The 13,746-nt window shown below is 42.5% G+C and overlaps 1 protein-coding gene across 2 annotated transcripts; it reads left to right on the top strand.

Annotated features, from left to right (window-relative positions):
• Nucleotides 1-472: 472 nt before the first annotated feature.
• DPPA4 (developmental pluripotency associated 4) lies at nucleotides 473-12,555 on the top strand. Of its 2 annotated transcripts, XM_028110650.2 has the most exons (7): nucleotides 473-555; nucleotides 2,458-2,611; nucleotides 3,618-3,778; nucleotides 3,865-3,915; nucleotides 4,179-4,491; nucleotides 5,789-5,984; nucleotides 8,899-12,555. In XM_028110650.2, the coding sequence occupies exons 1-7, from the start codon at nucleotides 532-534 to the stop codon at nucleotides 8,927-8,929; spliced, it is 930 nt and encodes a 309-aa protein (XP_027966451.1). In that variant the 5' UTR covers nucleotides 473-531; the 3' UTR covers nucleotides 8,930-12,555. The 2 variants fall into 2 exon arrangements, with proteins under 2 accessions (XP_027966451.1, XP_027966453.1); XM_028110652.2 differs by lacking the exon at nucleotides 3,865-3,915.
• The last annotated feature ends 1,191 nt before the right edge of the window (nucleotides 12,556-13,746 follow it).

The following is a 13,746-nucleotide window of genomic DNA, read 5'->3' as shown; positions in this document are numbered from 1 at the left end:
AGATGGGAAGGTGGTAGTTTTTATGGGTACAAATGGAATGCTGGAGTTGTGATTGGTTGAGAAGCTTGCTTAAGAAATAAAATTATGTGGGACACAAAGAAGGTTTTGCTTTCTTCAAACCACCAGTCCGGCCCTGGAATTCTTTTGTTTCCACAAGTTGCCTCATTAAATCCCTTCGAACATCCCGTTCTGAAGTCTCCAGGAACTTTTGTTTCTCCCTTGGGTTTTTTCAGAAGATTCCAACTTCCTGATGTCTCCTGAACCACACGGTAGGTGATTATGTTAAAAAGCTCACAGAAAGTGGTAGGAAAGGTATTACTAATTAATTCATACAAGAGTCACCTCATGAATAAGAGAGTACACAAAATTAGCATTCACAAATTGTGGGGGAGGGGAAAAGGGGGAGGAGAAAAAGGAAAGCGCCTTTGGGTGACAGGAAGTGGGAGGAGACTTTTAAAAGAGCAGTCTTGGGCCCGGGGCCATTTCAGAAGTAAGAATTTTCTTTCTGTCAACGTTGACTTCTCTTTGGGTATGGAGAAAGCAAAAGGCAAAAAGGTAATTACAATTTTAGCGGGTTTGTTTCTGTCTGTCTTTGAGCGTCTCCTCATGTTTCTCTCTCCTGCTGAGCACACTTGATCCTTCTTTCGAGGAGAAAAGAATGTGCCTTAGAATTTCCTCTTGTTAAGAAAAAAAACAACAGTAAAGTCCTAAATAACGATCTTGCAACCTGGTATATTGGGGCAAGGAGACTGTAAGAAATGGGGCTTCCTATTTGGGTTTAGAAAAGATATTTTATCCTGTCCGAAAGAAGAATCTAGTATCAGGGCTGGAGGGGAGTGATAACAGGGGAAAAAGGGAGATGAGGGGAAAACTTTAGGAAGAGGTAATGGACCTGAGGTTGGGGGAGAAATAGATGCTTTAATTTGCCCTCAACAGACACCGGTCCTAAACCAGAAGTGGTGGGTCTGAACCCGTTTTTTCCCAGGGTCACCGGAGCTACAGAAATAATCCAAAGCCAGACATATTGACAAGCACCACAGACAGAAATTAAAGGTAGAGAGGCTTTGGGGTGCCTGGGTGGCTCAGTGGGTTAAGCATCCGACTCTTGATCTCAGCTCAGGTCTTAATCTCAGGGTCGTGAGTTCAAGCCCCGCAATGGGCTACAGGTTGGGTGTGGAGCCTACTTAAAAAAAAAAAAGAAAGAAAGAAAGAAAATGTAGAGAGGCTTTGAGACTTGCCAGTGTCAAGGGAACCCGAGTACTCTCAATAAGAGTCTCTTTCCTTGGAACCACCATTTTTACTCTCTGGATTTTAAGTCAGTCAGGCTCCAAAGTGAGTAGTTTGTGTAAAGCCATGCAAACGTAAAATTTGAATATGAACGCAAAGCTGCTATAGAGATGTAAAATGCCATACAAATGTTAATTTGTCCTGTTCTCCCACCTTGGGGACACTGGAGAGGATTTAGATTTAGGGATTTTGTGTCCATCTGCAATGCCTGTCTGTGTAGCCTCTGAGCCTCAGCTTCTGCATCTGAAAACCAAAGTTAGAAATTGCCACCAGGTTGCTGTGGGCAGTAAATGAAAGAAAATAAGAAATGTGTCAACAACTTATGTAAGAGGTTAGTTTCTCTTTCAAATAGCTGGATCCCCACTGTTCTCTTGTTTCTTCTGGTTCAATTAAAAAATGTTTGAGGGCCTCAGGAGGAAAGAGAGATTCTGCCCTTAGGCAGCTTACCAGCCAAATGGAGTAACCAGCATTGATCAAATCAGACAAACAAATGTAAAAAACTACGACTGATAAGGGGAAGGAGTGAGGCAAAGTGTAGAAGTGACTTAAAGTGTGAGAAGATTAGAAAGGGCTGCCGGATGCAGGAATACTGGAGATGAGATTCTGCAGAAGAAGTAAGGTTTAAGAAAGTGAGTATAAGGCTGGGGTAGAGTGAGCGATATCTCTTCAGGCCTTGGTAACGAGGCTGGAAAGGAATTCTGTGACTAGCCCTTGGGGCCATGGAGTTATTTGTATATCTTCATGCTGAGCACAACGAACCACTGAAGGAGTATATAGAATCCCTCTGGCAATAGTAGAGGAAAACTTTCTTTGGAAGAGGTCAAGAACAAAGGAATGGGGGAAGAAAATCTTCAGGTAAGAGAATAATGGATATGGTGGGTGATAAAAGGGCTCCCATCCCCCGCCCCCAGAGAGCCTAGTTTCTTCTGCTTCTGTGGTTTGTATCCATATTTTCGGTCTTTTTTCGTATTTTCAAATCGGCCTCCCGTTTCCCCATCTTCCCTGTAAGTAAACCTGGGGTTAAGATGATTTCCCGGAGGAGAATCCACACAGCCAGTGGCATGTGTAATGACTATCCTGGCGCCGTGGATGTGAGTTATCTTGAGTCAGGGAGTGTGTGCGGTGGGTCGGGCACCCAAGGGAAGACGGACTGGCCTCTGTCCCCATCAGAACTCCACGAAGTCGGGGGAAGACTCTCTGGCCGGCCAATCCCAACCAGTATCAGAAGAAGCTAGAGGGAAACAGCAGGCTTCTGGTGAACCAAAGTTGCAAAGAACTTCCATGAGCGGGACCAAACGCAAAAGATCTATGAAAGAAGACAAAGGTAAGAAGTCTCCAAGGCCTCGAATCTCATGTCCTTGGGCTTAAGAAGACCAAGGAACTTTTCGGAAGGAGTAGAACAAGTAGGAAAGAAAATTGGTCCTGTATTCTGAAAACCCTTCACTTCCTTTGGGGCCCAACTTACATCACGCCTCCCTGAAGCCTTCTTTCAGCCACCTCTGTTAAAACTGGTGTCTTCAGGTCTCCAAACTCTGACAATATATTTGGTTCTGATCATCATTTTGCCTTCACTCGCTGCTTAGTGTTAAGGATCTCAATGTGCAGTGATTTGGGTCCAGACTGCTATAAATTTGAAATCCCATCCTTGAAACTCCACCTTCTTTTTCTAAGAATTGAGGATAATACTTAACCTAGCTGGGTCGGACCGGGTGGGGTGCAGCCTCAGTTGTAATGTATATGGCATAATTAGGGTAATAATGCCCACATGATACCTGATTAGTGCACTCAGTAAAGCCTCACAACTGTTAGTGTCTTTATAGTTGTCTGTTCTGGAGGTGTGTCCTGGAAGTCTTTCCTGAACAGTTGAGTGTGTGAGAAAGCTGTGTGCAGTGAGACCAGAGCGCTGCCCTGAGTGGGGCGGGCGGACATAATCCTGAGAATGGGCGGTTGTGTGCAGCATTGCCGAGTGGTTTATTTAGTTCTTTGGTGAGAGGACAAGGCACCACTGAGGATTTACGATGTCAGGTTTAAAATTCCAATCATTCCCCTGGATTGGAAGTAAGATCTCTAGTACAACTTCGCTGGAGTCTGTGGGTTTAGGTGCTCACAAAGGAGAAAGTAAGGGAGTTTCAGGAAGTAAAAACTGGAGATTCAGAAGTAGTCTGTCAGTCCCAGGTTTGAGGTTGTGTCCCTTGGAGGTTTCTGGGGTCTTTGGCAAGTCAGTAACTATACAATGGGGATTGGGCTGTGAGAACTGGAAGTTGTACTTGGACATTTTAAAAGGCTACACAAAAGTGAATTATTACTAATTTCATCCCGTTCTCCTCCAGCTTCTCATTCAGAAAAGAAGGCACAAGGCGATGGAAAAGTAAGACTTCGGAAGAAAATCCCAGTTCCTCCATTACCTTCTAAATTGCCACCGGCCAACATGCTTCACCGAGACGTCCTGCGGGCCTGGTGCCAACAACTAAAGCTGAGCACCAAAGGCCAGGTGAGGGTCCAGGGTTGGAGACTGTGCTCCTGGGAGGAGGGGTAGGATCCTTGCTTGATTGTTAACTCATTTTTCTCTTGTCTTAGAAACTAGATGTATATAAGAGAATCTGTGAATATGCTTACCCCGATCAGAAGGTAAGTGATTTGTAGGGATTTGACAGAGTGGAAGGTTTAGTTCTCATTCTAATTACCTATTTTAGCATCAGAAAGTCAGTGGAGTGATTGCCTCAGCCCCCTCCTTCCCTCCTTCCACTCCTTCTGAGGAGGAACAGCACACCCACCCCCCATCACCACCCCCTTCCACACCCACCCCCGCCACTTCTCACAAGGTTGTGCGAAATCATAAAAATGAGACTGCACTTCTGACAGCACCTTAACCTTGTAAACCCTATTTGTAGAAGAACATTCCTGTCACCGCAGAGGAGGCCAAGATTCTCACACAGTCACAAAGAAGATCAAAGATGGACCAGGGGGAAATGTCTCTGGCAAGTTCTGGGAAAAGAATATCTTCTGATGGAACTTACCTTCCTGAAGTGGCTGCTTCCCCTGAGGGTGGGGCCCCTGCCCATGTTGGGTCTGATGCTCTCCTGGAGGGAGTCGATACTGTTGTTGTGACAACTTCGGCCCCAGATGCTGTGTTTGCCTCCTGGTCCAGAATTGCAGCCAGGGCTGGGAAGATGGAGACAGTGGAATCGCCCCAGGAGGCCCACGGTAAGCCCAGGATTGAGATCTGGTTCTGGTCCAGTTGAGGAAAATAAGCTGTTGATATTAACCTCCAATCAATTTTAGGGTATATCAAAATCAGCTGAAGGGTTGATGATTCCTGGGCCCTACCCACAGTTTCTGATTCAGAACTGAGGTAGGACCTGGGAATTTTCATTTCTAACAATTTTTCAGCCAGTGCTGAGGATGCTAGTCTGGGGACCGCACTTTGAAAACGACTGCTGCAAATTATTGATGTCATCAGAAGGGAATGGCAATCTGTTTGGCTTTATTTCTTTCCCCTTTAAGGAATTAAAAGTAAAAGCAGGCTCTAAAATCAACTGCCTGAGCTTAGGCCCTAGGATGTTCTAGCATCTGTTAAGTGAGTGACATTAACAAGTTGGTTAATATAGTTCCCAATTTTCTCCTCATAAAATAGGTTGATAATTCATCTACCTCATAATGCTGTAAGAATTATAGGACATAAAATTAAGAGAGACCATAAACTGGTTAGCACAGTACAATGCCTGTTGAGACCTCCAGTCTATTTCATGAAGGCCTTCCCAGACCACTCCGGTTTAGTCTTTCTATTGAAGGAAACCAGAATATGTCACCTGTCCTAAAGTGTTTTAAAATTTATAATAAAAATTGTTTTGAACCAATGGCAATTGAAGAGCAGCAAACCCAGGAAAAGGTCTCTTTTTACTGCCTCCAGGCAGGTTATAAATTCTCTTTTTGCTGGAGACAATCCACTGAGAGGTGGCACCAGAGAAACCTAAGGAACTTCTTAGTTCCTTCCCATATATTGACCTTCCCACCCCCAGGAGCCTAAAACTGCTTCTGTTTTTCCTGTTATTTTGCTACAAATTCATCGTTCTTTGTAAAAGCGGGGATTCCGAGCTGCCATTTTGAGTCTGTTTTCGTTGGTGGTTTCTTCCAAGTGATGTGTGCCGTACGCATTAATAAACTGATTTTCTCTTGTTGATCTTTTTGTGAAGGAGTCCCTGCTGCAAACCCAGGATGGGCAGAGGTAAAGTTTTTGCCTCCCTTGCACTGTCATTTGCCTACCTGGACCTATGCCATTTCCAACTATACTTTTTCCTTTTTAAAGTTTTAACAGGAGCTGTTTTGTATGGTTTTCTAAAAGGGACCAGAACAGAGTAGGTTAAGCTAGGATTCCAGGGCTCATACCTTGGAGCTGACACTTGAGAAAAGTAGAAGAAACAAAGACCATGATATAGTCTTGACCAGAAGAGCATTAGAATTTGGCCATGCTGTGTTGGTACTTACCTTTCTCCTTCTCCAGGTGTCAGGTGGTGTGTGGTCCATGGAAGAAGTATGCCTGCAGACACAGAAGGTTGGGTTCACCTGCAATTTCATGCAGGACAAGCCTGGGTGCCTGAAAAACGAGGGAGAGTATGTGCCCTGTTCTTGCTGCCGGCCTGCAATTTTCCACCCCCACACCTGGAGGACAATATGCTGTGCCCCAAATGTGTTCGAAGGTAACTACCTGGTGCTTTTCTACAAACTAAAACTGGACACCTGGTTTTTAGTTAGGGGAGAGAGGAGATGCATGTTAATGTTAAATAGCCCTGTATTTCTTGAACAAGCTGTCAGTAAAGAGTTCCAAGAAAATTATTATGAATTTAGTGTATTCCTAGGAAAAAGAGCATTTATAGGTCAGGGCTTAATGCTTCTACTAGAGACCCACCCATAATTATGGAGAAACAGTATTGATTCATTACTGTATTACAGGTGTACGTACTTCACAGAAATAATGACTAGCAAAACAACAGCAACAAAATCCACTAAGTAGACTACAGTCTAATGGGGGTACTGGTATATAAACAGCTGTAATACCATGTGATGACTCGTACCAAGAAGAGGTTTCTTAACTTGAAGGAAGAATTGCCTACATGGAAAGAAGGAGAAAGCTCATTTTTCAGTATAGGGACCAACACCAAGGTTGAGAACTTAGAACAAAGTAGAAATTTGGTAACAGAATATGGTAAAAAAAAAAAAAAAAAAGTCTGCTTCCTCCTTACAAAATGGGCATAATAATGCCTATCTGAAGTATTGTGAAGATTAGATGAGTTAGTAAGTGTAAAGTTCTTAGCGCTTATCTGACATAGACAAGCACTCAAAAAAAAATGTGGGTGTTAATTATTCCAGCAGGAAGGATCCCTTTCAACGAAGTTTTAAGATGGAAATATACAATGTATGCAAAAAACAGTTTTGGCTCAAATTAAGCATTCTAGATTTTCAGTAATATCATTAGTTTGGGGTCTCATTATAGTAAGCATTGAAGGCTTAGAATTTACCCAGTAGCCCATGGTGTTCCTTCAAAAAATGTCATTAATTATGTGATGTGATCAATGTAGTATCTGTAATCATCAAACAACCCACTCTAGAAGCACAATTATGGAGACACACGGTTTTTCTCTATAATTTAAATTCTAAGCCAATTGAAATCAACACATTAAATGACTGGCTGATGCGGAATAGGCCAGGGGGGTAGGGACTTGATAAATTTGTTCTCTGTGTAAACTAAACCAGCTAATTCATTAAGATTTCTGTTTCTAAATAGGATGGGAAATATTTTTAGTTAAATAAGCCACTACAATTGACAAACTGGGGTAAGGTGGAGTGGGGTGAGTACTGTTCTGTTTTGAAGCCACAGCCACAACATTGGCTCAGGGAAGGGGACAGTCCTCCACCAAAGTCGCGTTTCTACCAGCGACCATTTCCATAACTTTACACAAACCACTTCACTTTTCTGGGCCTCAATTTCCACATCTCTAATATGAGAAGCCACGTGGACAGGGAGGTGTACAAAAGTCACCAAAGTATTAAAGAGGCCACCAAGAGGTTTATATGCCTGTAAAGAAACACTTATTCCAAAAGGCTATTGTATTTAGGGTTTTTGTTTGTTTGTTTGTTTCCATTGTACTTACTTTTACAGAGAACCTACTGAGGAGACTTAAGTGCAATTGTTTTTTTTTTCCCAAAGAATTCACATTTTTTTATTGATCATAGTATAGGACTACAATACAATGAAAATATAAACAACAAAATTTATTTTTATTTAAGTTCAACTAACATATAATGTATTACTGGTTTCGGAGGTAGAGGTCAGTGATTCCTCAGTCTTATATAATAATACCCAGTGCTCATTACATCACATGCCCTCCTTAATGCCCATCACCCAGTTTTAAAGAAAAGGATAGATATGTAAAATTTTGCAGTTTCAAAGATTACAGTGAAGGACAAGGAATCTGGTCAGGCAGCTCTTTCCTGGGTCACGGGCCACTGAAGGGTTGGAAACAAGTAAATGTACTGAGGCTTACATTGCCAAAGAGGGAAGGGTGTGAGATCTGTTAGAAAAATGTTGTGGGAAAGTTGTTTTTAATAGGTTTTAAGGGCCTCACATCTTCTAAAGGTGCCAAAATAGAATCTGGCTATCAAATGATATCTGGCTATCAAATGATATCAAATGAAGCTGAAGAAGGTACAAATGATATACTTGCTTGGTTAATGTGAGAGTCAAAGCAGTAAAAGATACAGGTGACTTTTTGAGGCTTGAATATGGGGAGCAAACAAGTAGAAAGGATGGCTGGAGGTGTTTTCCAAAAGCACAAATGGAGAGGTGCAGCAATAGGATGCTCAAAGGAAATTTCCGTTTGTGCTGTATTGGAGAAAGTGAGCCTAAGTATGCTTCTGGGCTTAGTTTGGGAGAGGAGCCTACAGAGAGGGAGGATGGAAAGAGGACTATCCCTCTGAATGGAGGAGCTTGGTGCAGCCCAGACTTGCCTCCCAGAGACCCCTGTCCCCAGCTCTCAGTTGTGCTGGAACCATCCTCCATTGGCCTACAAGGAGGCCCATCCTTAGTGTCGAGCTTACTGAACGCGCAGGGTCTTGGCCAGCTGGCAGAGCACAGAAGCCTAAAGTGGGTGGGACCCTCAGGCTAGACTCCCCCTCCCCCAGCCAGCAGTGGCAGCCCCTGGGCTATGGCACAGTTACTGTCTCCCACGGGAGAACGGATGTGAGTGCACTTGTTTTTCCCCCCTTCTGGCTGTCCTACTTTCTGCCAATAGTTGTCGCTGTCAAGCAAGTTGAATAAAATTGAGGTCTCTCTGGAGAGTCCTTTAATGACCCACCGAGGCCACTGGGCAAATGGTAGAAGATCCACTCGCTGGCCTCTCCTGCCCATGAGCTGCACAGGACAGGAATGTATTACAAGAGACATAACGTGGCTAGTAGTCACTCCTTGATGACATGGTCGCATGCTTTCCACCCACTATCTTCAAGTTAAGGACAATTCCACCAGTGGGGTTCCTGGCTGTTTCCAAGGATGTAACTAAATGTTTCTTCTTGGATCTCATCTTCTTAAAAACAAACATCTTGTTTGCTTTGTAGGAATAAGGTGTTAATGAAAAGCCTCCAATGACCTTACAGTACCAGGAAAAGGGGTACGGCTGTGATTATAATTAATGATAGAAAGGAAACTACAATCAACTCCAGTGTGGCTGGCTGGCTGGCTGGCTGGCTGGCTGGCTGGCTGGCTGGCTGGCGGCGGGACGGCAGGCTGCTCCACACCCTCCATCTTCCTGCCTCCAGGGCACACAGGCTGGTGCGTTGCAGGTGTTACCCTCTGACCCCCACCTGGGCCTGCAGGGTCGTGGGTTGGGATACAGGGGCTCTTAACGCTTTAGGTTGGAAACGCATTTCAGAAATCACCGTTCGTTCTACTTAATAAGATGAAAAAGTCATTCATACTACCCAATGTTGACCCTTCTGAAATAGAAGTGACCTTAACAGTTCCTTTAAAGTGGGAGCCTGAGGGGCGCCTGGGTGGCTCAGTCGTTAAGCTTCTGCCTTCGGCTCAGGTCATGATCCCAGGGTCCTGGGTTCGAGCCCCGCATCGGGCTCCTTGCTCAGCAGGGAGCCTGCTTCTCCCTCTCCCACTCCCCCTGCTTGTGTTCCCTCTCTCGCTGTGTCTCTCTCTGTCAAATAAATAAATAAAATCTTTTTTAAAAATAAATAAATAAATAAAGTGGGAGCCTGAGCCTCCCCTCGCCAAGGAGTGGAGTGGGAAGCACAGGATGGGCTTCCATGCTGGATTTCTCTCTCACGAGAGTCTAACTCCTCTCAGGCTCATGACTTCGCACTGAGTATTTTAAACCTAAGGGAAAGCTGCTATTCCTTCCCACTCCCCCAAACGTACTCTTAATATAACAGAACATTTTTTGATGTTTTCTTAATAACCTGAGACCTCTATGGTGTGTCTCTGGGATAAAAACACAGAACACTTTGCTGGTATTATTTCCCCGTGTAGCTATTATGTATGTTTCTACTGCTTAAAAATATTTAAGGGTGCTTCTGAATCATAAATTCATAATGTATTGGATTTCAAACGTTTATATAAAATCATCTATTGTATATAGGAGACCATATGCATTGCGGGCAAATTATTAATATTCTTAATTCGAGATTAAGCCAAAAATCATTATTTTCTTCGGCATGATTTTTTTAAAACCACTCAAGGTGGTTTTTTTCACTTGGTTTTTATGGCAATTTCCAACCTTGTTTTATTGTTGTGGATTTTTGGATTATGAGATTTTTTTTTCCCCCTCCAAAATGTACTGGAAGGAGTAGTAGAGTTGGAAAGTTTCTAACCATCATGATATGGATGGATTTGGGCAAGAATCCTTAATAAATGTTAAAAACTAGAGAGGAATATTTGTTGATGAGCAAGACACTTCCATGATCTTGCATTGTCTCCACACCCATTACTCGTTAATGGTCAGAATTTTTCAGTGTAAATAAATAATATACACATTTTATTCCCTATATCTTGTTGTACACATGAATTTGAATTTGAATTCTGTTTCCTTTTTTAAGCTTTTTCCCTATTTTCAGTGGATTGCCCAAGTTTCTATTCTTTTGCCTTCCCAATCTGCTTATGGATAACTTCCCATTCCTAACACACAAAAGTAAACTTAGTTATCTCTATAAATGAGTTGTATTCCACCACGAAGATAACTATCTACCCCTTTTTCCTGCCCCTAGCAAGGTAAAATCTCTAAAGTCACATTAATTCCCCAGCATTTCCCTATTCCCCACAAGCCTCCCCCAAAATTCCTATAGTTTTAACTACACTAGTCTACCCCTCCCTTACTGTGTCCCTCCCGGGCTCCCAAAATATTACAAGAAAAAAAAACAACTTGGAGCTCAATACTCCATGCCTCAGATGAATTCTGTGGCAAAGGGAACTTGCCATATGATCTTGATGTCTGGGAGGAGCCGGGGGAGAGAAAATTTTCCAATTTCCCACCTGGAAACTAAAGTCATGGTCATGCAGATCTGTCTGCCCAGAAGCACATGCATGGTGTGAGCAAGGTATGTGGTGCCATGGGAATGGTGATAGGAGACGTCTGGATCCCGCCCTCCGAATTTCTCCTGGTTCCAAAGGGACATGTAAGGTTCCCAAGAGTTGATGTTAAGTAACTGAGCTTTGGAGGCAAGTTCTGCCAAGACATGGCTGGCTAAGTGGAATGGATCTGTCTGAAGAAGCCTGTGAACTCCCTGCCAGGAAGCAAAATTGGAAATGGCTACATCTCCAAGGATCCCAGCCCCAAGGAGCAGATGTGGGAGGAAAATGATGGGGAAATTTTTAAAATACTAACTTACTGAATTGGAATTAACTTATCTGAAAGTTCCTCAAGTAAATCTACATTTTGCAAGACAGGGCTTATAGAAAAAAATTGGTTATGTCCACCTTGACCAAGTATTCAGGCTTATCACCAGGAATGACACAAACAGAAATGTGTTTTTTGATGGGAAATATCACTCATGATATTCTTGCCAAAAAGATTTAATATGAATCTACTCAGAAGAGCAAGCCGTCCTGATTATACCAAATGTCTCAGCATAAAGTGAGTTACCTTGTTTTGGGTGGCAGTTACTAAGGTTTATACATATGTAAAAATCTGCAGAGCTGTGTGCTTAATATGTATATTTTACCATATGTAAGCTATATATCTTTTTAAAATGGCCCTGGTTTGAACAAGTTATATAGCTCTGTCACAAAAGCATGTTAGGTGGAATAATGGGAAATTTGAATATAGAATGGAAATTTGATGATGCTACAGCAGTGTTAATGTCTAGGTTGTGATAACTACAGAATTTTCATTTAACAATTGGTTAGTGAGGGACAATACACAGGTGTGCTAACTTTTATATCTGTAATTTTTAAATAACATTTCAAAATAGTTGTATATATGAAAAGATCTTTTTGAAACACAAGTCAAATCATGACACTCCTCTGCTCAAAACCCTCCTATGGGTCCTGTTTCATTCAGAGTTAAAACCAAAGTCCTCGTTATGACTTCCAAAGACAATGTAAGTATCTCCTACCCCATTCCCCCCACCTTCAATTTCATCTCCAATACCCTGCCTTTGTTCCCTCATCTTGTCACTGGCTGGAATGATTTTTACCCAGAAGTTAGTATGGTAAACCTTTTAAGTCACGTGGTCAAAAAAGCATACTCCAAACCCCTCTTTAAAATCACAAGCTGGGGGCGCCTGGGTGGCTCAATTGGTTAAGTGTCTACTTTCAGCTTGGGTCGTGATCCCAGGGTCCTGAGATCAAGCCCCACATTGGGCTTCCTGCTCAGCGGGGAGCCTGCTTCTCCCTCTACCTCTGCTGTTCCCCTTGTTTGTGCGTGTGCTCTCTCTTTGTGTCAAATAAGTAAGTAAAACCTTTTAAAAAATAAAATCACAAGCTGTTTATCAACCCCTACCAGCACCATTTCTCCCCCCACCCTGCTCTAGTTTATTTTTCTGTAGCAATTCTCTAACATAAAATGTAATTTGTTATTTATTGTCTTCTACTAATAGCCTAAAGGGATTTCTGTCAGTTTTGTGCACTTAGGTATCACAATTTACTAGAACAATCTGACACATGGTTGGTGCTCAATAAACGTTCTGGAATGATAAATGGAAAGATTTGAAGTGAACTGTAAAAGGAAATGGACTGCAGGTTCCTTAGGAATCAAAATAAAAAATTGGTCTCTGTCCTCTAATGTATTACTACATATTCACTGTCTAATTTTACTTGGTGTTCTATTGTCTAGGACAATAATTTGAGTCCCCTCTTGGAAAGAAAAAATGTTCTCTGTTGTGTTTAGCACTCAGAATTCTGTTTTCTATTCCCACTATGTCATTCCCTCCAAAGTACTATTTTAGGTCTCTAGCAAATTCTAAACTTAGCAGGAAGTTGTCTTTTTTTCCCAACACCCCATCTTCCTGTTGTAGAATGTGAAGTCCAACAGTATTAAAAACAGCAGTAATCACCCAACATTTCAATCACCATTACCCGAAGGATAAGAACATTATTGACATTGCAATATGTTTTGAAGGATAAGAAAGGAGAAAGAACTTCAGTCCTGGGAGGAGACGGAGTAGGGGGAGATACTGGCTTACAAAAATGACATAACTGGGCCCAGAAGACAATTAGGAGGATTAATTTTGGTTATCTTGTTTCTGGCTATTGACATAGCTACACTGGAAGTCTTGGGAGGAAGTAAATTATTCCAAAAGTTATTAATCTCTTCTGAGTCCATTACTTAAGGGAATATTTCCCTGAGAAAAAGTTTTGAGTTGACATCAAATTGAAGGGCAAATAAGCATTAAATTGAAAATGAGAAGAAAGGAATTCCAGCCAGTGGGAAGGGCCTGTGAGGATCCTGAGGTGAGTAACAAAGAAATGGAGGGCCAGTATGTTGGGTGTTCAGAGCCTGGGAACATAGGTATCGGTTGAAACTGGAATGGAATGGAGGCCCAGGCAATGTAAGACCTTTGTTTTGTCTTTATCCTAAAAAACAAAAGCCTTGGGGCCGCTGACTAGCTCAGTTGGTAGAGCATGTCACTCTTAATCTTGGAGTTGCGAGTTTGAGCCCCACATTGGGTGTAGAGATTACTTAAAATCTTAAAAAAAGAAAACGAAAAAAAAAAAAAACCTAAAAGACCCTAGAGCCTTTAGAAGTTCAAGGGGCTGGGCTGAAATGTCAGATTTGCATCTTTTTTTTTTAAGATTTTATTTATTTGAGAGAATGAGAGAGCACGAGAGGGAAGAGGGTCAGAGGGAGAGGGAGACTCCCTGCTGAGCAGGGAGCCCGATGCGGGACTCGATCCCGGGACTCCATCCCGGGACTCCAGGATCATGACCTGAGCCGAAGGCAGTAGCTTAACCAACTGAGCCAC

Source organism: Eumetopias jubatus, unplaced genomic scaffold (genome assembly GCF_037043125.1).
Source record: "Eumetopias jubatus isolate StellerSeaLion01/CBP00866 unplaced genomic scaffold, mEumJub1_p1.0 scaffold_1, whole genome shotgun sequence".
NCBI classification, from domain to species: Eukaryota; Metazoa; Chordata; class Mammalia; order Carnivora; family Otariidae; genus Eumetopias; species Eumetopias jubatus.
The sequence above is the reverse complement of the archived record's forward strand: the minus strand, read 5'-3'. Positions and strand labels throughout refer to the sequence as shown.

Coding starts and splice junctions, on each gene's coding strand:
- DPPA4 (XM_028110650.2), top strand. CDS start 532: ATGGAGAAAGCAAAAGGCAAAAAG. Junction 3,916..4,178: donor ATGCTTACCCCGATCAGAAG/GTAAGTGATTTG, acceptor CCCTATTTGTAG/AAGAACATTCCTGTCACCGC. Junction 4,492..5,788: donor ATCGCCCCAGGAGGCCCACG/GTAAGCCCAGGA, acceptor CTCCTTCTCCAG/GTGTCAGGTGGTGTGTGGTC.